The sequence below is a fragment of the Aotus nancymaae genome, unplaced genomic scaffold (genome assembly GCF_030222135.1).
Source record: "Aotus nancymaae isolate 86718 unplaced genomic scaffold, 86718_ANA_hifiasm-v0.15.2.pri h1tg000008l, whole genome shotgun sequence".
NCBI lineage: Eukaryota > Metazoa > Chordata > Mammalia > Primates > Aotidae > Aotus > Aotus nancymaae.
In genome coordinates this window covers 31,982,148-32,008,955 of record NW_026988419.1, presented here as the reverse complement: position 1 = coordinate 32,008,955, position 26,808 = coordinate 31,982,148, and the positions used below count along the sequence as shown (strand labels likewise).

At 36.7% G+C, this 26,808-nt stretch overlaps 1 protein-coding gene across 1 annotated transcript in view; it reads right to left on the bottom strand.

Moving 5' to 3' along the window:
• C2CD6 (C2 calcium dependent domain containing 6) overlaps window positions 1-26,808 on the bottom strand; it is a 149,581-nt gene that overhangs the window by 57,281 nt on the left and 65,492 nt on the right. The window contains 4 exon segments of the mRNA XM_012446305.2: window positions 10,074-10,370; window positions 11,481-11,524; window positions 20,119-20,197; window positions 21,774-21,879. Coding sequence (XP_012301728.2) covers window positions 10,074-10,370; window positions 11,481-11,524; window positions 20,119-20,197; window positions 21,774-21,879 — 526 coding nt within the window.

Below are 26,808 nucleotides of genomic sequence, written 5' to 3'. Positions count from 1 at the left end.
CTTCCCCAACCTAAAAAGGCAGGCCAAGATTCAAGTCCAGGAAATACAGAGAACACCACAAAGATATTCCTCTAGAAGAGCAACCCCAAGGCACATAATCATCAGATTCACCAGGGTTGAAATGAAGGAAAAAATACTAAGGGCAGCCAGAGAGAAAGGTCGGGTTACCCACAAAGGGAAACCCATCAGACTCACAGCAGATCTCTCAGCAGAAACCCTACAGGCCAGAAGAGAGTGGGGGCTGATATTCAACATCCTTAAAGAAAAGAACTTTCAACCCAGAATTTCATATCCAGCCAAACTAAGCTTCATAAGTGAAGGAAAAATAAAATCCTTTGTGAACAAGCAAGTACTCACAGATTTCATCACCACCAGACCAGCTTTACAAGAGCTCCTGAAGGAGACACTACACATAGAAAAAAACAACCAGCACCAGCCACTCCAAAAACGCACGAAATGGTAAAGAGCAGCAACACAATGAAGAATCTGCATCAACCAATGGGCAAAACAGCCAGCTAGCATCAAAATGACAGGATCAAATTCACACTTAACAATATTAACCCTAAATGTAAACGGACTAAATGCCCCAATCAAAAGACACAGATTGGCAAATTGGATAAAAAGCCAAAACCCATCAGTGTGCTGTATCCAGGAAACCCACCTCACATGCAAGGATACACAAAGGCTCAAAATAAAGGGATGGAGGAAGATTTACCAAGCAAATGGAGAGCAAAAAAAAGCAGGAGTTGCAATTCTCATCTCTGATAAAATAGACTTTAAAGCAACAAAGATCAAAAGAGACAAAGAAGGACATTACATAATGGTAAAAGGATCAATACAACAAGAAGAGCTAACGATCCTAAATATATATGCACCTAATACAGGAGCACCCAGATACATAAGGCAAGTTCTTAAAGACTTGAAAAGAGACTTAGACTCCCACACATTAATAGTGGGAGACTTCAACACACCATTGTCAATATTAGACAGATCAACGAGACAGAAAATTAACAAGGATATCCAGGACTTGAACTCAGACCTGGACCAAGCAAACCTAATAGACATTTGCAGAACTCTCCACCCCAAATCCACAGAATATACATTCTTCTCAGCACCACATCACACCTACTCTAAAACTGACCACATAATTGGAAGTAAATCACTCCTCAGCAAATGCAAAAGAACGGAAACCATAACAAACAGTCTCTCAGACCACAGTGCAATCAAGTTAGAACTCAGAATTCAGAAGCCAACCCAGAATCGCACAGTCTCATGGAAATTGAACAACTTTCTCCTGAATGTTGACTGGATAAACACTGAAATGAAGGCAGAAATAAAGATGTTCTTCGAAACCAATGAGAACGAAGACACCACATACCAGAATCTCTGGGACACATTTAAAACAGTCTCTAGAGGAAAATATATAGCAATAAGTGCCCACATAAGAAGAAAGGAGCGAACTAAAATTGACACCCTCTCATCAAAATTGAAAGAGCTAGAGGAGCAAGATCAAAAAAACTCAAAACCTAGCAGAAGACAAGAAATAACTAAGATCAAAGCAGAATTGAAGGAGATAGAGACACGAAAAACCCTACAAAAAATCAATAAATCCAGGAGCTGGTTTTTTGAAAAGATCAACAAAATAGACAGACCACTAGCCAGACTAATAAAAAAGAAAAGAGAGAATAACCAAATAGATGCAATAAAAAATGATAAAGGGGATATCACCACAGATGCCACAGAAATTCAAACCATCATCAGAGATTATTACAAACAACTCTATGCACATAAATTAGAAAACCTGGAAGAAATGGATAAATTCCTGGACAGTAGCCTCCTCCCATGCCTAAACCAGGAAGAAGACGAAACCCTGAATAGACCAATAACAAGGTCTGAAGTCGAGGCAGCAATTAAGAGCCTACCACCCAAAAAAAGCCCAGGCCCAGATGGTTTCACAGCCAAATTCTACCAGACATACAAAGAGGAACTGGTACCATTCCTACTGAAACTATTCCAAATAATCCAAAAAGAGGGAATCCTTCCCAAATCATTTTATGAGATCAACATCATCCTATACCAAAACCTGGCAGAGACTCAACAAGAAAAGAAAACTACAGGCCAATATCCATGATGAACATAGATGCAAAAATCTTCAATAAAGTACTGGCAAGCCGATTACAACAACACATCAAAAAGCTTATCCACCATGATCAAGTAGGATTCATCCCGGGGATGCAAGGCTGGTTCAATATACGCAAGTCTATAAATGTAATTCACCACATAAACAGAACCAAAAACAAAAACCACATGATTATCTCAATTGATGCAGAGAAGGCCTTCGACAAAATTCAACAGCCCTTTATGCTAAAAACTCTCAATAAACTAGGTATCGACGGAACGTATCTCAAAATAATAAAAGCTATTTATGACAAACCGACAGCCAATATCATACTGAATGGGCAAAAACTGGAAGCATTCCCTTTGAAATCTGGCACTAGACAAGGATGCCCTCTCTCACCACTCCTATTCAATATAGTACTGGAAGTTCTAGCCAGAGCAATCAGGCAAGAAAAAGAAATAAAGGGTATTCAATTAGGAAAGGAGGAAGTCAAATTGTCTCTATTTGCAGACGACATGATTGTATATCTAGAAGACCCTATCACCTTAGCCCAAAATCTCCTGAAACTGATAAGCAACTTCAGCAAAGTCTCAGGATACAAAATCAGTGTGCAAAAATCACAAGCATTCCTATACACCAATAACAGACTTAAAGAGAGCCAAATCAAGAACGGACTGCCATTCGCAATTGCTACAAAGAGAATAAAATACCTAGGAATACAACTAACAAGGAACGTAAAGGACCTCTTCAAGGAGAACTACAAATCACTGCTCAACAAAATAAGAGAGGACACAAACAGATGGAGAAACATTCCATGTTCATGGTTAGGAAGAATTAATATCGTGAAAATGGCCATACTGCCCAAAGTAATTTACAGATTCAACGCTATCCCCATCAAGCTACCAATGACCTTCCTCACAGAACTGGAAAAAACCACCTTAAACTTCATATGGAACCAAAAGAGAGCCTGCATAGCCAAGTCAATTCTAAGCAAAAAGAACAAAGCGGGAGGCATCACACTACCAGACATCAAACTCTACTACAAGGCTACAGTAATCAAAACAGCATGGTACTAGTACCAAAACAGAGATATAGACCAATGGAACAGAACAGAGGCATCGGAGGCAACACAACATATCTACAACCACCTGATCTTTGACAAACCTGAAAAAAACAAGCAATGGGGAAAGGATTCCCTGTTCAATAAGTGGTGTTGGGAAAACTGGCTAGCCATATGCAGAAAGCAGAAACTGGACCCCTTCCTGACACCTTACACTAAAATTGACTCCAGATGGATTAAAGACTTAAACATAAGACCTAACACCATAAAAACACTAGAAGGAAACCTAGGCAAAACCATTCAGGACATAGGCGTAGGCAAGGACTTTATGACCAAAACACCAAAAGCATTGGCAACAAAAGCCAAAATAGACAAATGGGACCTAATCAAACTCCACAGCTTTTGCACGGCAAAAGAAACAGTCAATAGAGTGAATCAGCAACCAACACAATGGGAAAAAATCTTTGCAGCCTACCCGTCTGACAAAGGGCTGATATCCAGAATTTACAATGAACTAAAAAAGATTTACAAGAAAAAAACAAACAAGCCCATTCAAAAATGGGAGAAGGATATGAACAGATACTTTACAAAAGAAGACATACCAGAGGCCAACAAGCATATGAAAAAATGCTCATCGTCACTGGTCATTAGAGAAACGCAAATCAAAACTACATTGAGATACCATCTCACGCCAGTTAGAATGGTGATCATTAAAAAATCTGGAGAAAACAGATGCTGGAGAGGATGTGGAGAAATAGGAACACTTTTACACTGTTGGTGGGAGTGTAAATTAGTTCAACCACTGTGGAAAACAGTGTGGCGATTCCTCAAGGACCTAGAAATAGAAATTCCATTTGACCCAGCAATCCCATTACTGGGCATATATCCAAAGGATTATAAATCGCTCTACTATAAGGACACATGCACACGAATGTTCATTGCAGCACAGTTTACAATAGCAAAGACCTGGAACCAGCCCAAATGCCCATCGATGATAGACTGGACAGGAAAAATGTGGCACATATACACCATGGAATATTATGCAGCCATTAAAAACGAGGAGTTCACATCCTTCATAGGGACATGGATGAACCTGGAAAACATCATTCTCAGCAAACTGACAAAAGAACACAAAATCAAACACCACATGTTCTCACTCATAGGCGGGTGTTGAACAAGGAGAACACATGGACGCAGGGAGGGGAGTACTATACACGGGGGTCTGTTGGGGGGCGGGGGGATAGCGGGGGGGTGGGGAGTTGGGGAGGGATAGCATGGGGAGAAATGCCAGATATAGGTGAAGGGGAGGGAGGCAGCAAATCATGCTGCCACGTATGCACCTATGCAACAACCTTGCATGTTTTTCACATGTACCCCAAAACCTAAAATGCAATTAAAAAAAAGAAAAACACAGCATGAGAACTACATGAAGCAAATACAAGTTTTAATAGCCGAATTGATCAAGCAGAAGAAAGGATATCAGAGATCGAAGACCAACTGAATGAAATAAAAAGAGAAGGCAAGACAAGAGAAAAAAGAGTGAAAAGAAATGAACAAAGCCTCCAAGAAATATGGGATTCTGTGAAAAGACCTAATCTACGCTTGATCGGTGTACCTGAATATGATGGGGAGAATGAATCCAAGCTGGAAAACATGCTCCAGGTTACTATCCAGGAGAACTTCCCAAGCCTAACAAGGCGGTCCAATATTCAAATCCAAGAAATACAGAGAACTCCACAAAGATATTCCTCAAGAAGAGCAACACCAAGGCACATAATCATCAGATTCAGCAGGGTTGAAATGAAGGAAAAAATACTAAGGACAGCCAGAGAGAAAAGTCAGGTCACCCACAGAGGGAAGCCAATCAGGCTCACAGCGGATCTCTCAGCAGAAACCCTACAAGCCAGAAGAGAGTGAGGGACAATATTCAACCTCTTAAAGAAAAGAACTTTCAACCCAGAATCTCATATCCAGCCAAACTAAGCTTCATAAGTGACGTAGAAATAAAATCCTTCATGGTCAAGCAATTACTGAGAGATTTCGTCACCACCAGACCTGGCCTACAAGAGCTCCTGAAACAAACACTAAGCACGGAAAGGAACAAGTACCAGCCACTGCAAAAGCACACCAAATGGCAAAGACCAAAAATGCAATGAAGAAAATGAGTCAGCTAACGGGCAAGAAAACCAGCCAGTAACAAAATGGCAGGATCAAATTCTCACATAACAATATTAACATTGAATGTAAACAGTCTAAATGCCCCAATCAAAGGACACAGACTGGCAAACTGGATAAAAAGTCAAGACCCATTGCTGTGCTGTATTCAAGAAACCCATCTCACATACAAAGACACACATGGACTCAAAATAAAGGGATGGAAGAAGATTTACCAAGCAAATGGAGAACAAAAAAATGTAGGGGTTGCAATCCTAGTCTCTGATAAAACGGACTTCAAACCAACAAAGATCAAAAGAGACAAAGAAGGACACTACATAATGGTAAAAGGATCAATCCAACAGGAAGAGCTAACTATCCTAAATATACACGCACTCAACACAGGAGCACCCAGACGCATAAAGCAAGTTCTTAACGACCTAAAAGATGACTTAGACTCCCACATAATAATAATGGGAGACTTCAACACTCCACTGTCAATATTAGACAGATCAGCAAGACAGAAATTAACAGGGACATCCAGGATTTGAATGCTGAGCTGGACAGAGTGGACCTAATAGACATGTACAGAACGCTCCACCCCAAATCCACAGAATATACATTTTTCTCAGCACCACATTGCACTTACTCTAAAATTGACCACATCATTGGAAGCAAATCACTCCTCAGAAAATGTAAAAGAACGGAAATCATAATAGTCTATCAGACCACAGCCCAATCAGATTAGAACTCAGGATTAAGAAACACACTCAAATCTGCACAAACAACCACTTGGAAACTGAACAACATGCTTTTGACTGGATAAACGATGAAATGAAGGCAGAAATAAAGATGTTCTTTAAAACCAATCAGAATGAAGACACAATCTACCAAAATCTCTGGGACACTTTTAAAGCAGTGTCTAGAGGAAAAATTTATAGCCATATATGCCCACATGAGAAATAAGGAAAGATCTAAAATTGACACCCTATCATCAAAATAGAGCTAGAGGAGCAAGATCAGAAAAACTCAAAAGCTAGCAGAAGACAAGAAATAACTAAGATCAGAGCAGAATTGAAGGAGATAGAGACACAAAAAACCCATCAAAAAATCAGTAAATCCAGGAACTGGTTTTTTGAAAAGATCAACAAAATAGACCACTAGCCAGACTAATAAAAGAGAGAAGCATAAAATAGATACAATAAAAAATGATAAAGGGGATATCACCACTGATGCCACAGAAATACAAACCACTATTAGAGATTACTATAAACAACTCTATACACGTAAACCAGTAAACCTGGAAGAAATAGATGAATTCCTGTATACTTGTACTCTACCAGGACTAAACCAGGAGGAGGTTGAAACTATGAATAGACCAATAACAAGGGCTGAAGTTGAGGCAGCAATTAATAGCCTACCAACCAAAAAAAGTCCAGATCCAGATGGATTCACAGCCGAATTCTGCCAGACATACAAAGAGGAGCTGATTCCATTCCTTCTGAAACAATATTAAACAATACAAAAAGAGAGAATCCTCCCTAACTCATTTTATGAGACCAACATCATCCTGATACCAAAACCCAGCAGAGACTCAACTAAAAAAGAAGACTTCAGGCTAATATCCATGATGAACATTTACACAAAAATCTTCAATAAAATACTAGCAAACCAAATGCAACAGTACATCAAAAAGCTTATTCATCACAATCAAGTAGGCTTCATCCTGGGGATGCAAGGCTGGTTTAACATACGCAAGTCCATAAATGTAATCCGTCATATAAATGAACAAAAGACAAAAACCACATGACTATCTCAATAGATTCAGAGAAGGCCTTCAACAAAAGTCAACAGCCCTTTATGCTAAAAACTCTCAATAAATTAGGTATCGACGAAACATATCATAAAATGATAAAAGCTGTATATGACAAACCTACAGCTAATATCATAATGAACAGGCTAAAGCTGGAAGCATTCCCTTTGAAATCAGGCACTAGACAAGGATGCCCTCTCTCACTATTCCTATTCAATATAGTATTGGAAGTTCTAGCCAGAGCAATCAGGCAAGAAAAAGAAATAAAGGGTATTCAATTAGGAAAGGAGGAAGTCAAACTGTCTCTATTTGCAGACGACATGATTGTATATCTAGAAGACCCCATCGTCTCAGCCCAAAATCTCCTCAAACCGATAAGCAACTTCAGCAAAGTCTCAGCATACAAAATCGATGTGCAGAAATCACAAGCATTCCTATATACCAATAACAGGCAAACAGAGAACCAAATCAAAAGCAAACTGCCATTCACAATTGCTACAAAGAGATTAAAATACCTAGGAATACAACTAACAAAGGATTAAAGGTATATACCCGTTACTGGGTATATACCCAAAGAACTATAGTTCTCCTTGAAGAACTACAAGCCACTGCTCAACGAAATAAGAGTGGACACAAACAGATGAAAAAACATTCCATGCTCATGATTAGGAAGAATCAATATCGTGAAAATGGCCATACTGCCTAAAGTCATTTATAGATTCAACACTATCCCCATCAAGCTACCAGTGACCTTCTTCGCAGAACTGGAAAAAAACCACTTAAAATTTCATATGGAATCACAAGAGACCCCGCATAGCCAAGACAACACTAAGCAAAAAGAACAAAGCTGAAGGCATCACACTGCTGGACTTCAAATTATACTACAATGCTACAGTAATCAAAACAGCATGGTACTGGTACCAAAACAGAGACACAGACCAATGGAACAGAACAGAGGCCTCAGAAGCAACATCACATATCTACAACCATCTGACCTTTGACAAATCTGACAAAAATAAGCAATGGGGAAAGGATTCCATGTTTAATAAATGCTGTTGGGAAAACTGGCTAGCAATGTGCAGAAAGCAGAAACTGGACCCCTTCCTGTCACCTTGCACTAAGACTAACTCCAGATGGATTAAAGATTTAAACATAAAACCTAACACCACAAAAACACTAGGCAAAACATAGGCAAAACCGTCCAGGACAGAGGCATAGGCAAGGGCTTCATGACTAAAACACCAAAAGCAAAGGCAACAAAATCCAAGATAGACAAATTGGATCTAATTAAAATTCAGAGATTCTTTACAGCAAAAGAAACCATCATTAGAGTGAACCAGCAACCAATAGAATGGGAAAAAAAAATTGCAGTCTACCCATCTGACAAAGGGCTGATAGCCAGAATCTACAAAGAACTAAAACAGATTTACAAGAAAAAAACAAACAACCCCATTCAAAAGTGGGCAAAGGACATGAACAGATACTTTTCAAAAGAGGACATATATGAGGCCAACAAACATATGAAAAGATGCTCATCATCACTGGTCATTAGAGAAATGCAAATCAAAACCACATTGAGATACCACCTCACACCAGTCAGAATGGCGATCATTAAAAAATCTGGAGACAACAGATGCTGGAGAGGATGTGGAGAAATAGGAACACTCTTACACAGTTGGTGGGAGTGTAAATTAGTTCAACCATGATGGAAGACAGTGTGGGGATTTCTCAAGGATCTAGAAATAGAAATTCCATTTGACCCAGCAATCCCATTACTGGGTATATACCCGAAGAACTATAAATCGTTCTACTATAAAGACACATGCACACGTATGTTCATTGCAGCCCTGTTTACAATAGCAAAGACCTGGAACCAACCCAAATGCCCATCAATGATAGACTGGACAAAGAAAATGTGGCACATATACACCATGGAATATTATGCAGCCATAAAAAATAATGAGTTCGTACCCTTTGTAGGGACTTGGATGAATCTGGAAACCATCAGTCTCATCAAACTGACACAAGAATAGAAAATCAAACACTGCATGTTCTCACTCATAGGAAGGTGTTGAACAATAAGAACACATGGACTCAGGGAGAGGAGTATCACACAGTGGGGACAGTTTGTGGGGGTTAGGGGAGGGACAGCAGCGGGTGGGAAGGGTGGGGAGGGATAACATAAGGAGAAACGCCGGATATAGTATGCACCTATGCAACAACCCTGCATGACCTGCACATGTACCCCAGAACTTAAAGTAAAATAAAATAAATAAGTAAATAAGATGTAAAGATATAAGTAGAATGACTGTCATTTTGAGAAAGTCTAGAATTTGGTGTACCTTTAAATTCATATTCTCATTTTAAACTACAAAATTATTTGTAATAAGGAGAACATATATTATTTCCTATAATACAATAGTTCTATTAGGAAATTCCACTGAAATAACTTCCCAGTCTTTCAGATTTCCTTTGAATTTACATTTTGTTATTGTTGTTACACTTTCAGCTGAATTAGCAACCCATGAGATTAATTTGTATTACTGGCATCTCAAATCACTTTGCTTTTCTTGAAAGGTTTCTATCCTCATTTCTTGATTGATAAGTAGGAATATTTAATATACATAGACACATTTCCACTTGGAGACATTTGAATACATTTTCAATGTATTTGTATTTAATTTTAAAAAACAGATTATTTTGTATCCCTAGTCTTATACTTCTAGTATAAGGGCAGACACCTTGAGCTCAAGGTCTTCTTCTGGGTCTTGGCTTTGAAAGCTACCTTATAATTTTGATTCTGGGAAAACTAAGCCTGTGTTCTCCCTTTCAGCTAAGTTTAGATTGTTGTTTTAGCAGCTAATTTCTGTTAGAGATGAATCTAAGTTCCTTCTCTCTGGATTTGTATATATACTTCTCAAATTTACCTTTGATACAGATGAGTCTGCTTTTAAAATGCCTGAATGGTTATCTTTTAATTTCACTTCTGGTGGAAATAACACATTTTCCATTTTTCGGTCTGGCATGCTTTCTGATTGATGTTCACCTAAAGGTGGTATTTTGCCTGCTTTTATTATTTCCTGGCTAGAAATGACAATGGGTGCACTTCTGTGAGTGGGGGGTGTTGATTCATCACTGTTAGCAGCATCAGCAGTTGAATTATCTTGGTCCGACTGGTTCAAAGTTGGTATAGTCAGGTCTTTCTCATAACCATTATCTGGTAACTAGAAAATACAGCAATAAAACAAGCTACTAATTAATCAATATTGACTAGAAAATTTTCTAAATTAAGAAAATGACTTAAAATTAATTGTACTCTTATCCTTTATCATAACAAATTACCATTAATATTTGTAAATTTTATGTTCCTTAATAAACATGAGAAATTATTTACTTGCCTGAGAACTGTAGAATACTATCCATAAAAACGATAAACAGTGGTTCTCACATATCCAAATGTATAAATCAGCAACATCTCAAAATAAAAAATCTGAGGGTCTGACATTTTACTGTTATTATACTGTCACTAATATATCATGAAAGATAGGAAATTTTAATAGCAAATTGCAAAAGAAATGATATAATAAATCACAACTATATAAGAAAATAAAGAGAATGTTAATAGCACCACAGTACAAAGAACAATATTGTAAAATAAAGGATAGCCTGTTAAATAAATTCAGCTTTATGAAAAATTCTCTATATTATCTTCTTTCACTCTCCTTGAACTGGGGAAAACAGTGATAAGTACTGACTCTTCATTGGTATCTGGGAGCCACTGACCCAAGAATGGAAATCATTAAATCCTATTTGTCAAGCAGTAAGTGAACATTTTACTCTCATTGGTTTACATGGGGAGCCACTGCTTTATGGAATGAATACCTTATGTAAATTTAGCTGAAAAGCAAATTATATTATATAAACTCTACGCTTTGTTTATTTCTATTATAAGCTATAGAATATTGTTTCCTGCACAAAGTTTACAATTTGACAAATTAAAAGATTTTGGTGACAATGAGTTAAAAGCTGCAGTTAAGTCTATGGCATATACTTCTAAGATCTTATGTAGAATTTCATGTTTTTTTCTTGTTTCTCTTTCTTTTCTTCCCAACACATTTTGTCCCCTATCTTCATACTTTTAAATGTTACTATATCTGATGCAGAAGGCTCTTTCAAGAGTGTAACTGTGCAGATGTTGTCATAATAGAAACTATGAAACAACTGAGTAACTTCTTGGATGCCTTTCTCTCTCCATAAATATTTCTCCATTTATAAACATTTTATCCCTTTATAAAATAACAACTATTAAAAAATTCTCTTCTGACTTCCCTTACCTCATTTGAAGTAGTTTCATCTTCCTCATTTACAAGAGGGAAATCTGATTGGACAATTAATAGGAGTATTTTATTTTATATAAAAACAATAAACACATTTATATGTATGTACATTGATAAAATAGTAGTATATTTTTTCTCACTAAAAACAAAGAGCAACTTAAAGCAACTATCCAAACATAAACACTACTTAGTAAAAACAAGCTGATAAATCTCTGGGAAGATGGGGTGTGGTAAATAACATTTCAGATCCATAAATACAAGACACAAACACAGGTACAGGCTATATTTCTTAAAAGTTGAGAGGAAATAAACTCCAGATGATAAGTGACAGGACTGGGATTGGAATAATAAAGGTGTATGAAATCAGAGAAAATAGGACCATTCAAAGAAGGCTGGTTGAAATACTTGTAACATTTTCCTAGAAATATAAGGAATACATATTCAGCATGTAAAAAAGGAAAACCTAAAAGGGACAAGAAGAAAATAAATAAATAAGACATAATTCTAGCAAAAGAAAACTGCTATGGTCACAACTATATGACTTCATTCAGCTCTTTTATTTTTTTCTTTTAATTGTAGTAAGAACAATTCACATGAGATCTATCCTCTTACAAGTGCAAAATACAGTAATGTTAACTATCAGCACAATGTTGTAAAGCAGATCTGTAGAACTTCATCATCTTGCATAACTAAAACTTTATACTTGCTGAAAAGCAATTCCCTATTTCGCCCTCCCCCTAGCCTCAGGTAACCAGCATTCTACTCTATTCCATATCCCTCACATACGTGGCATCATGTAATATTTGTCTTTCTGTGACTGGCTTATTTTACTTAGTATAATGTCCTCAAGGTTCATCCACATTGTCACATATAGCCGGATTTCCTTCTTTTTTAATGCTGAATGATATTCCATTGTAGGTAAACAGCCATATCATTTTTTACTGCACTTCTCAGATATTGTGTTTTGTACAAACTGAAGGTCTGTGGCAACCTTGCATTGAGCAAGACTATTGGTGTCATTTTTCCAATAGCGTGTGTTCACTTTGCGTCTCTGCAGCAGATTTCGGTAATTCTCAAAGTATTTCAAACTTTTTCATTATTATAGTATCTTTTATGGTGCTCTATGACCAGTGATCGTTGATGTTACTATTGTAAATGTTGAGGGGCACCATAAACCACACCCATCTAAGACAGCAAACTTTTAAAAAAAATGTAACTTTTAAATACAATTGTACATGTGCCGGTTTGTTAAACAGATAAACTTGTGTCATGGGGGTTTGTTGTACAGATTACTTCATCACCAGGTATTAAGCCTAGTACCCATTAGTTATTTTTCCTGATCCTCTGCCTCCTCCCACCCTCCACTCTCTGATAGGCCCCAGTGTGTGTTGTTCTCCTCTATGTGTCCATGTGCTCTCATCATTTATCTCCCACTTACAAGTGAGAACATGGTGAGAACATGTGGCATTTAGTTTTCTGTTCCTGCATTAGTTTGCTAAGGATAATGGTCTCCAGCTCCATCTATGCTCCTGCAAAGGATGTGATCTCATTCCTTTCATTGCTGCTTAGTATTCCATGGTGTATATGTACTACATTTTCTTTATCCAGTGTACCATTGATGGGCATTTAGGTTGATTCCATGTCTTTGTTATTGTGAATGGTACTGCGATGAACATACTTGTGCATGTGTCCTTATAAAAGAATGATTTCTATTCCTTTGGGTATATACCCAGTAATGGGATTGCCTGGTCAAATGGCATTTCTGTCTTTAGGTCTTTGAGGAATCACCACACTGTCTTCCACAGTGGCTAGACTAATTTACACGCCCACCAACAGTGTACAAGCGTTCCTTTTTCTCTGTAACCTTGCCACCATTTGTTATTTTTTGACTTTTTAATAATAGCCATTCTGATTGGTGTGAGATGGTATCTCATTGTGGTTTTGATTTGTATTTCTCTAATGATCAGTGATGTTGAGCATTTTTTCATATGCCTGTTGGCCATATGTGTGTCTTCTTTTGAAAAGGGTCTGTTCATGTCCTTTGCACACTTTTTAAAGGTTTTTTTTTACATTTGTTTAAGTTCCATATAGATGTTGGATATTAGACCTTTGTAAGAATGGCAAACTTAATTTATAAATGCTGTGTGTGTTCTAACTATGCCACTGAGCAGCTGTTCCCTCATCTCTCTTCCTCTCTTTTGCCTCTCTATTCCCTAAGACACAACAATATTGAAATCAGGCCATTAATAACCCCAAAATGCATCCAGATGTTCAAGTGAAAGAAAATTTGCACATCCCTCACTTTAAATTAAAAGTGAGAAATGATCAAGCTTACTGAGGAAGGCATGTTGAAAGCTGAGATAGGCCAAAATCTAGGCCTCCTGCACCAAACAGCCCAGTTGTGAATGTAAAGGAAAAATCCTTGAAGAAAACTTAAAGTGCTACTCCAGTGAACACAAAAATGATAAGGAAAAAAAAAAAGCTTATTGCAGATATGGAGAAAATTTTAGTGGTCTGGATAGAAGATTAAACTAGCCACAAACAGTCCCTCAAGCTGAAGTCTAATCCAGAGAAAGCCCCTAACTATCTTCAATTAAATGAAAGCTGAGAGAAGTGAGGTGACTGCAGAAGAAAACCTTGAAGTAAGTAAATGTTGGTTCATGAGGTTTAAAGAAAGACAATATCTCCATAATACAAAAGTGCAAGGCAAAGCAGCAAGTGCTGATGTAGAAGCTGCAGCAAGTTTCCTAGAAGATCTAGCTAAGATAACTGATGAAAGTGGCTACACTAAATAGATTTTTATTGTAGAAGAAACAGCCTTATACTGGAACAAGATGTCATCTAGGACTTTCATAGCTAAATGGAGAAGGCAATGCCTGGTTTCAGTGCTTCAAAGGACAGGCCAACCCTCCTGTTAGGGGCTAATGCAGCTGGTGACTTTAAGTTGAAGCCAATGCTCATTTACCATTCTGAAAATCCTAGGGCCCTTAATGTTCCTGTCAAGTCTACTCTGCCTGTGCTCTATAAATGGAACAACAAGGCATGGATGACAGCACATCTGTTTGCAGCATGATTTACTGAATATTTTAAGCTCACTGTTGAGACTTACTATCCAGAAAAAAAGGATACCTTTCAAATTATTACTGCTCAGTGACAATGTACCTGGTCATCCAAGAGCTCTGACGGAAATGTATGGGACATTAATGTTGCTTTCCTATCTGCTAATACAGCTCCATTCTGCAGTTCACAGATCAAGAAATAATTTCAACTTTCAAGTCCTCTTTTTTCAGAAATACATTTTAAGGTTTTAGCTACCTTAGATAACTCTTCTGAGGGATCTTGGCCAAGTAAATTGAAAACCTTCTGCAAAGGATTCACCATTCTAGATGCCATTAAGAACATTTGTGGGCCAGGTGCGGTGGCTCACACCTGTAATCCCAGCACTTTGGGAGGCTGAGGCGGGCGGATCACAAGGTCAGGAGTTCGAGACTAGCCTGGTCAACAGAGTGAAACCCCATCTCTACTAAAAAAAAAAAAAAAATAGCCAGGCGTGGTGTAAGGCGCCTATAATCCTAGCTACTTGGGAGGCTGAGGCAGGAGAACTGCTTGAAGATGGGAGGCAGAGGTTGCAGTGAGTCGAGATGGTGCCACTGCACGCCAGCCTGGGTGACAGTATGAGACTCCGTCTCAAAAAAAAAAAAAAAAAAGAATATTTGTGCTTCAGGAGAGGAGCTCAAAATATCAATATAACAGGAATTTGTAGGAAGTTGATTACAACCCTTATGGATGACTTTAAGATGTTCAATAAAACTTCAGTAGAGAAAGTAACTGCAAATGTGATGAAAATAGCAAGAGAACTCAAATTAGAAGTGAAGCCTGAAGATGTGACTAGATTGCTGCAATCTCATAAAACTTGAATGGATGAGAAGTTGCTTCTTATAGATGAGCAAAGAAAGTGGTTTCCTGAGATGGAATCTACTGCCGAAGATGCTGTGAACACTGCTAAAATGACAACAAAGAATTTAGAATACTAAATACACTTGGCTGACAAAGCAGTAACAGGGTTTAAGAGGATTGACTCCAATTTTGAAAGAAGTTCTACCGTGGGTAAAATGCTATCAAACAGCATCACACACTACAGAGAAATCTCATCAAAGGAAGAGCCAACTGATGCAGCAAAATTCACTGTTGTCTTATTTTAAGAAATTGCCACAGCCACGCCAATCTTCAGCAACTACCATCCTGATCAGTTGCCAGCCATTAAGATCAAGACCCTCCAGCAGCAAAAAGACCACAACTCACTGAAGGCTCAGATGATCATTTATATATATATGTATGTATGTGTTTGTGTGTGTGTGTGTGTGTGTATATATACATATATATATATGTATTTTTTTTTTTTTTGAGACCAAGTCTCATCTTACTCTGTTGCCTAGGCTGGAGTGCAGTGGGCTAGAGTGCAGTGGTGTGATCTCAGCTTACTGCAAAGCCACCTCCCGGGATCAAGCAATTCTCATGTCTCAGCTTCCTGAGTAGCTGAGAGTACAGGTGTGAGCCACCACGCCTGGCTAATTTTTGTATTTTAGTAGAGATAGGGTTTCACCATGTTGGCCAGGCTGGTCTCGAACTCCTAACCTCAGGTGATCTGCCCACCTCAGCATCCCAAAGTGCTGGGATTACAAGCTTGAGACACTGCACCTAGCCATTCTCTATATTTTTTTAGATAGGGTCTTGCTCTGCCACCCAGGATGAAGTACAGTGTCACAATCCTACCTGATGCACTGCAGCCTTGAACCGTTGGGCTCAAGCAATCCTCCTGCCTTGACCTCCCAGAATGCTGGGATTACATGCATGAGCCACTGTGCCAACCAGCAATGAAGTATTTTTAATTAAGTCATGTACATTGATTTTTTTACATAATGTTATTGCACACTTAATAGACAACAATATAGTGTAAATATAACTTTTATATGCCCTAGGAAACCCAAAAAATCATATGACTTGCTTTATTGCAAATATTTGCTTTATTGTGGTGGTCTAGAACTGAACCTGCAATGTCTCTGAATTACAAGTGCATAACACATTTTCTTTATCCATTCATCTATGATGTTTAGGTTGTTTCTACATCTTGACAATAGTTAAGTAACATGGCAATGAACATAGGAGTGCAAATGTTGCTTTGAGATGCTGATTTCAATTCTTTTGGATAGACTTCCAGAAGTGAAATGGCAGGATCATATGATTTATCTATTTGTCATTTTTTGAGTAACCTCTACGCTGTTTTCAAAAGCAGATGCATCTTTTTACATTCCCACCAACAGTGTACTAGTGTTTGAATTTCTTCACATCCTTGCCAACAGTCATTGATTTCTTGACTTTTCAGTAATACCCATCCTAACAGGTGTGATGTCTTATGATTTTGATTTGTGTTTCCCTGATGATTAATGATGATAAGCACCTTTTCATATACCTGTTGGACATTTGTAATGTCTTCTTTGGATAAATATGTATTCAAGCGCTCAGCCCATTTGTAATTGGTTTTTGTGGGTTTTTTTTTGTTTTGTTTTGTTTTTTTGCTATTCAGTTGAAGAAGTTCCTTATATGTTTTGGATATTAGCCTTTTATCAACTATATGGTTTGCGAATATTTTGCCCCATTGTGTAGATTTTCTCTTCACTCTGTTGTTTCCTTTACTGTGTAGAAGCTTTTTAATTTGGTATAGCCCCATTGTCTGTTTTTGCTTTTGTTGCCTGTGCCTTTGGTGTCTTATCCAATAAATTATTGCCCACACCAGTGTCAATGAGATTTTCCCCTATGTTTTCTTCTAGGAGTTTTACAGTTTTCAGTCTTACATTTAAGTGTTTAATCCATTGATAGTTGATTTTTCTTTATGGTGTTAAGCAGGAGTCTAATTTCAATTCTTTTGCATGTGAATATCCAGTTTTCCCAACACCATCTGATGAAAAGACTATTCTTTCCTCATTGTGTATTCCTGGCACACCTCTGAAAGATCAGTTGATCACATTTGCATGGGTTTATTTCTGGGCTCTCTCTTCTATTTTATTGGTCTATATGTCTATCTTTATGCCAGTCCATGCTATTTTAATTACTATAGCTTTGTAATATATTTTGAAATCAGAAAGTGTAATACCTCCAGCTTTGTTCTTCTTTCTCAAGATTGTTTTGATTATCCAGAGTCCTTTGTGGTTTTATATAAATTTTAGGACTGCTTTTTCTACTTCTGTGAAAAATACCATTAGAATTTTGATAGCAATTGCACTGAATCTGTAAATTGCTTTGGGTAGTATAAATTGTTAGTGTATGGAAACACAACTGATTTTTCTGTGTTGGTTTTATATCCTGCAACTTTACTAAATTCATTTACTGGTTCTAACAGGTCTTTTTGTAAGGAGTCTGTGGAATTTTCTATATGTAAGATCATGCCATCTGCAAACAAAGATGATTTTACTTCTTTTTTGATTTGGATACCTGTTATTCCTTTTTTTCTTGCCTAACTGCTCTGACTAGGACTTCCAGTATTGTGTTCAATAGAAGTGGCAGACTGAACATCCTTGACTTATATTTGATCTTAGAGGAAAAGTATTCAGTTTTTCACTGTTGAGCATGGTATTTGCTACAGGCTTTTCATTTATAGCCTTTATTATTAATATATTGAGTTAGTTTATTAGTCATTCTAGTTTTTTGAAGGTGTTTATCCTCAAGGTTGTTGAAGTTTGTCACTAATTTCACATCTGTTGAGATAATCATGTGGTTTTTATCCTACATACTGTTGATGTAGTGTATCACATTAATTGATTTCTGTATGATGAAATATCCTTGCATACTGGAGTTAAATTCAACTTGGTCATGGTGTATGATCCTTTTAATATGCTGTTGAATTCAGTCTGACAGCATTTTATTGAGTAGTTTTGCATCTATATTTATTGAGAATAAAAGAAGACACACAAGGATAAAGAGAAAGGAATCAAAGCTTATCAATACAAAAAAATCAATGAAAGACAAGGAAAGATAGCATGACAGGAAAAGATGGGCAAAAGTATTACAAGACAGACAGAAACAATGTAAAAAATAGCAACAGTAAGTCTTAATAGTTCAATAATTCTTTAAGTGTAAATGGATTAAACTCTCTAATTGAAAGACATAGAGTAGCAGAATAGATATAAAAACAAGACCCAATGTATTTTATGCAGAGGAGACTCACTTTAGGTTTAAGAACACACATAGGCTGAAAGTGAAGGAATGGAAAAAGAGATTCCATGCAAATGGAAACCAAAAGAGAGCAGAGGTAACCATATTCATATTAAAAAAAAAAGACTTCAAGTCAAAAACTGTAAAAAGGTGCAAAAAGGTCATTATATGATGATAAAGGATCAATACATCCTAGAGGATATAACAATGTAAATATATATGCAACCAACCTTTGAGTAAGAGGAAAAAAAGTAACAGAAAAAACGATGGCAACCACCAGTGATTGAGGAAGGTTACCCTCTATTCTTCCAGTGATATTGAAGAGAGGAACTGTGATTATCCTGTATCTAAAATTTGAACGTTTCAGGAAAAGAGTTAGCTAAAGAGGTAGTATAGGCTGGTAGATTCCAGAAGTTAGGAAATGAATCTTTCAAAAGCCTGATGTAGCTAGAGAAATAGAAGTAGAGAGGAAAGAGATGATTAACCTGTGACAAAAGTCTTACAACAATAAATCATTATTCCATACCTGCAGAATCCAAGACTTTACATTGTATTATTGTGTATTTTAAAGTGTAGTACTATACTCTAACTTGCTTTCTTAGTGAATTTAAGAGATTTTTAAAAGACTGCATAACAGTTCATTTATTAAATCTCTTACTGATACTTTGTGATAATTCTCAAATGTAATGCTAATCTAATTTCCTTCTTTCTCTACTACACTTTCTTTTACACATGCACACACACACACTCCATAAACACACTCCTCTATATAAAAGAGACAAATTGCTCTAGTTCACAATATCTAATAAAAACGCCTTTTCACAGGTCATAGTTAATATTTAATATTTTTCTCTTCCTTAAAAAAGTAAAGGAGCACTGGCGAAGCATGGTGGCTCATGCCTGTAATCCCAGCACTTTGGGAAGCCAAAGCAGGAGAATTGCTTGAGCTCAGGAGTTTGAGACCAGCCTGGGCAAATGGCAAAATCCTGTCTTTACAAAAAAAAAAAAAATACAAAAATTAGCCAGGCATGGTGGCGTGTGCCTGTAGTCCCAGCTAGTTGGGAGGCTGAGGCAAGAAGACTGATTGAGCCCAGGAGGTCAAGGCTGCAGTGAGCTGTGGTTGTGTGACTGCACTCCAACCTGGGCAACAGAACTAGACCCGGTCTCAATAATAATAATAATAATAAAATAAAATTTAAAAATAAAATAAAGCAGAATTAAAACTTTTTAAAACTCTTAATAGGGCCTAAGACTTTTCTTTGAAAGTATCACACCTACTATATGCCGAAACTATAGTGAAATGCATATTTATTTCCTAACAAAAAAGAAATCTACTTAAAGAAAATTACTAATTGTCTTTTTGTGATATAATCACTTTGATTTCAATTATCTTAATAGTAAACAAAAAATCAAATTAGTTTCTTACCTACTGCTATAACGTTTTCAAGTCCCTCTTCAGATGGATTACTTTCTGGGCATTCAGATGCCTCATCCATATTAGTTTCCTAGAAGCAAAAAAAAAAAAAAGAAAATATACTGGGGAAAATATTTAAAGAACCAAAACATTTTCCTCTGCCTTCCTAACTACTTTTAATACACTATAACTTCCCACTCAACCCAAATTTACAGAAGACAAGAGGGAGACAGTTTTGTGAGAAAAGCAATTGAAAGAGCATTATTATTATTATTATTATTATTTTATATATATTTTATTGCACTTTAGGTTCTGGGGTACATGTGAAGAACATGCAGGATTGTTGCATAGGTGCATACATAGCAATATGGTTTGCTGCCTCCATCCCCTTCACCTATATCTAGCAATTCTCCCCATGTTATCCCTCCCCAATTCCCTATCCCCCGCTGTTCCTCCCCTAGCCCCCCCACAGACCTCAGTGTGTGATGCTCCCCTCCCTGTGTCCATGAGTTCTCATTGTTCAACACCTGCCTATGAGTGAGAATATGTGGTGTTTGATTTTGTGTTCTTGTGTCAGTTTGCTAAGAATGATGGTTTCCAGTTCATCCAAGTCCCTACAAAGGACATGAACTCATCGTTTTTTATGGCTGCATAGTATTCCATGGTGTAAATGTGCCACATTTTCCCTGTCCAATCTATCACCGATGGGCATTTGGGTTGATTCCAAGTATTTGCTATTGTAAACAGTGCTGCAATGAACATATGTGTGCATGTGTCTTTATAATAGAACAATTTATAATCCTTTGGATATATACCTAGTAATGGGATTGCTGGGTCAAATGGAATTTCTATTTCTAGGTCCTTGAGGAATCACCACACTGAATTCCACAATGGTTGAACTAATTTACACTCCCACCAACAGTGTAAAAGTGTTCCTATTTCTTCACATCCTCTCCAGCATCTGTTGTCTCCAGATTTTTTAATGATTGCCATTCTAATTGGCGTGAAGTAGTATCTCAATGTGGTTTTGATTTGCATTTCTCTAATGACCAGTGATGATGAGCATTTTTTCATATGTTTGTTGGCCTCATATATGTCTTCTTTTGAAAAGTGTCTGTTCATGTCCTTCACCCACTTTTGAATGAGTTTGTTTGTTTTTTTCTTGTAAATCTATTTTAGTTCTTTGTAGATTCTGGATATAAGTCCTTTGTCAGATGGGTAGATTGCAAAAATTTTTTCCCATTCTGTTGGTTGCCGATGCACTCTAATGATTGTTTCTTTCACTGTGCAGAAGCTCTGGAGTTTAATTAGACCAGATTTGTCTATTTTGGCTTTTGTTGCCAATGCTTTTGGTGTTTTAGTCATGAAGTCCTTGCCTATGCCTATGTCCTGAATGGTTTTGCCTAGGTTTTCTTCTAGGGTTTTCATGGTGTTAGGTCTTATGTTTAAGTCTTTAATCCATATATAGTGTTAACTATTAAATCTTATAAATTATCAATAAATATTCATTGAATGATATACTATTGAAACAGGTAAGTACCTGATCCATGAAAAGGATTTTATATATCATGGACAAAAAATTTGATCATTACTTTTAATTATCACAATCTCATTCTTAATAAAAAGTATTACAATCTATATATAGGAGAATGTATTATGTCAATTACCTCAGAATCCTTAGGTTCCAATTTTGGCATTAGAATGCTTTTTAAATAGTTAGCTTTGTCTGTCCATGTATTCAGATTTCTATATTCTTTTTTCATCTTTTCCAGCCTAAAGAAAGAAATCAGTTATGAATGAGAAAAGCAAGTGACAGAGGAAAATATGTGGCATGATTCACAGAAGAATACATGCAGTGTGATCCATTTATAAAATGTTCTAAAAGAGACAAACTAACAATATATTGTCTAGGGATACAGTCAAAGGCAAGGGAATGATTACAACAAAAATTGAAGTACTAGTTACCTGGGGACAGTAAGGGAGAGGGATGTAATCTCACAAGGGTACACAAAACATATTTCTGATATTAGTGGTGGTGTATTCCTTAACCTGAATCATAGATATGTATACAATGGGCTTATTATCATTACTTAGGCTATACACACATGTTATAGAAAGTATCCAATATATAAATTATTACTCTTAGTATTTAAAGTATATGACTTAGTCTGTTTGGGTTGCTATAACAGAATACAATAGATTGAGTGACTTAAACAATAGACATTTATTTCTCACAGTTCTAGAGGCTGGGAAGTCCAAGATCAAGGTGCTGGCAGATCCAGTGTCTGATGAGAGTGGTTTTCCTTGTTTGCAAATGGCCTTCTTATATCCTCACATGGTGGAAAGAGATGGATCTTGTGTCTCTCTCTCTTTTTATAAGGGCATTAATCCCATCATTATAACAATCCTACCCTCATGACCTAATCCAACCCTAATTATCTTCCAAAGGCACTACCTCCATCACATTGGGGATGAGGATTAGGATTTTAACATATGAATTTGAGGGGAGACACAAACATGCAGTCTATAACACTATAGAAGTTACCTGATAATGACATTTTACAGATGTAATGACTATTTCTGTACATTTCTGTCTATTGATGAAGATCCTATTCTTTTAGTATTAACTGTACAACTGACTTCCAATCAATTAGCTTTAGTCTAAACTGGAAAAGAATAATTAACCTTACATTAACTTTAGCAACGAATACATCACTGGCACTAGTACTTGTAATCATCACATTCTGCTTCCCACAACTAAACATCTATATAGAAAAATCAAGCCCATACAAATGTGGATTTGATCTAATAGGCACTGCCTGCCATTTCCATAAAATGTTTCATATTAACTATTACATTTCTATTATTCAACCTAGAAATGTCCCTCCTATTACTACAGCATGAGCATCTCAAACAAGTAACCCAAAAGTTATTCTTACTATAGCTCTAATTTTAAACTACATTCTAGACTTAGGCCTAAGCTTATGAATGAATCCAAGATGGACAAGAATGAGTTGACTTGAATATGGCAATTAGTTTAAATTACAACAAATAATTCTGACTCATTAAATTACGACATTTATAATTACCAATATGCCTTCAATTTATATCAGTATTATTCTAGTTTACATCACATCCCTAATAGGACTACTAATATAATGGGATCACACCTAATATCTCCATTATTATGCTTAGAATGTATAATACTATCACTATTTATTCTAGGCATCCCTGTAATTTTAAATATATTCTTTATCTTATCCATGATAATACCTATCATTTTACTAGTATTTGTAGCCTGTGAGGCTGCCATAGGACTGGCATTACTAACAATGGTATCTAATGCACATGGCTCAGATTACATATAAAACTCAAATTTTCTCCAATGCTAGCAATTATTATACCCACAATTACGCTTATGCCAGTGATATGATATTCTAAAAATTCTAAACTTTGAATTCATACAACTCTGCACTGTCTAGTGCAGTTTCATCAGTTTATTCCCCTAAGGCTAATTTAGTAAACATAGCCTAAACTTTTCATTAGTTTTTTTCCTCCAACTCACTAACAGCCCTGATTTTATTAAAATACTAACAAATTGATTACTTCCCCGAATAATTATAGCAAGTCAACAGCATCTCTCCAAAGAATCATATATATGAAAAAGCTATATATTTCAATATTAACTTTTCTACATTTATTCTTAATCATAACATTTACTGCCACAGAACTAATTCTATTTTACATTCTCTTTGAGGCAACACTGATTCCAATTCTAATTATTATTATCTGATAAGGAAACCAAATAGAATGATTAAATCCTGGGCTCTCTTTCCTGTTCTATACACTAATTGGTTTTTTACCTCAACTCCTTGCATTAATTTATATCCAAAACTCCACAGGCTCATTACAATTTTTAATAACCTGTTACTGTGTTTAAACACTACTGAGCTCTTGACATAATAGTCTTTTACGGTTAGCATGCATGATAGCACTTATGGTAAAAATATCCCTTTATCTCTAACTACCAAACTACATGCAGAAGCTCCAATTGCTGAATCCACAGTTCTTGCACCTGTAAATTAGCTGGCTATAATATAATACGAATTACTATAATTCCAAACCCAGTAACAGAATATATAGCTTATCCATTTTATATAGCATCCCTGTGAGAAATAATTATAGCAAGCTCCATTTGTTTACACCAAGTAGACTTAAAATCACTTATCTCAGTCAGGCATGGTGGGTCACGAGTGCAATCTCAGCACTTTGGGAAGCCAAGGTGGGTGGATCACTTGAGGCCAGGAGTTCGAGACCAGCCTGGCCAACATGGCAAAACTCTGTCTTTACTAAAAATAGAAAAATTAGCCAGCATGGTAGCGCATGCCTGTAATCCAGCTACTCAGGAGGCTAAGGTATAAGAATCGCTTGAATCCAGCAGGCAGAGGTTGCAGTGAGACAAGATCATGCCACTTCACTCCAGCCTGGGAGACACAGTGAGACTCTCCCTCAAAAAAAAAAATCACTTATTACATATTTATCCATAAATCATATAGCACTAGTATTTATAGCCATTTTTCATCCAACTCTATAAATTTTTATAGGAGCTATAATTCTAATAATTGCCCATGGCCTCACATCATCCATACTATTCTTCTTCACAAACGTAAATTATGAATAAATGTAAAGCTGAAATGTTCTCTTAACTCAAGGACTACAGACATCGCTCCCTTTAATAACAAATGATGAGTATTAGCTAGCCTAAACATTGTAGCCCTACCACCAACCATCAACCTAATCAGAGAGCTATTTGTAGTTATAGAATCATTTTCATGATTTAATTTTACCATTATTAATAGTAATTAATATATTAATTACAGCCCAATATTCCCTCTGTATATTAATTACAACACCACAGGGAAAATTTACATATCACATTAATAAAATGAGCCATCATTCACATGAGAAAATGTGAATGCTACTCCTATCACTTAATAGCAAAATTATTCTAGGACCCACATACTGTTAATGTACACTAAAAAATTAGATTATAAATCAAATAATAGAAGCTTAAAACTCCTTATTTACTGAGAAAGTATGCAAGAACTGCTAACAATGCCTCCATATATTAATGTAAAAATATAGCTTAATCAACTTTTAAAGGATACAAGTAATCCATTGGTTTTAGGAACCAAAAAAATGATGCAACTCCAAAAAAGTAGTAAGTGTGCGACTCACATCTGTAATCCCAGCACTTTGGGAGCCTGAGGCAGGCGGATCACCTGAGGACAGGAGTTCGAGAGCAGCCTGGCCAACATGTTGAAACCCCATCTCTACTAAAAATATAAAAATTAGCAGAGTGTAGTGGTACACACCTGTAATCCCAGCTACTTAGGAGGCTGAGGAAGGAGAGTCGCTTGAACCTGGGAGGCAGGGGTTGTAGTGAGCCAAGATCGCACCACTGCACTCCAGCCTGAGTGACAGAGTGAGACTCTGTCTCAAAAAAATAAAAATAAATAAATAAAAGCAAACAAAAAAAGTAATAAATTTATTCTCTTCCTTATCACCATTTCACTTATCTTAATTTTAGCAATTATCATAACTATTACCAAGACTTACAAAGATATTTCATACCCTTACTATGTAAAAACTTCTACATCATATACTTTTAAAACTAGTCTCATTCCAGCTCTAATATACATTGACTCAGGCCAAGAAATAATCCAAGTAACTATTCAAACCTTAAAACTAACACTCAGCTTCAAGTTAATTATTTCGCAATAACATTTGTACCAGTGGCACTTTCTTTTACATAATCAATCAGCATTTTCAATATGATACATACATTTAGATTCAAATACTGATTTTTAAAATATTTACTTAGGCCAGGCACGGTGGCTCACGCCTGTAATACCAGCACTTTGGGAGACAGAGGCAGGTAGATCACAAGGTCAGGAGATCAAGACCATCCTGGCTAACGTGGTGAAACCCGTCTCTACTAAAAACACACAAAATTAGCTGGGCATGGTGGCACACACCTGTAGTCCCAGCTACTTGGGAGGCTGAGGCAGGAGAATCACTTGAACCTGGGTGGCAGAGGTTGCAGTGAGCCAAGATCACACCACTGCACTCCAGCCTGGGTGACAGAGCTAGTAGACTTTATCTCGAAAAAAAAAATTACTTTTTTTTCCCATCACTATACAATTTTAGTTACTGGCAACAAACTTTGGCAACTGGCAACTCTTTGTTGGATGAGAATGAGTGGGAATTATATCATTTTTACTTATTAAATGATGATACAGCTGAGTGAATGCAAGTATAGCAGCCCTCCAAGCTATTTGACATAATCACATTGGAAACATCAGATTTCTATCATCAATAGCACAATTTTTACTATACTAAGATACATGGGAGTTTCATCAAATTTTCATGCTCAACTCCAACCCTACATCTTTCCATTATTTGGGCTTCTTCTGGAATCAACTGGCAAATCTGTCCACTTTGGCCTTCATCCATGATTACCATCAGCAATAGAAGGCCCAACACCTGTCTCAGACCTACTCCTTTCCAGCACAGTAGCTGTAGCAGGATTTTCCTATTAATCTGCTTTTCACCTCTCATAGAAAACAACAAAACAATTCAAAACCTAACAATATGCTTAGGTGCCGTGAACACTTTATTCACAGCAATTTGTGCCCTAAC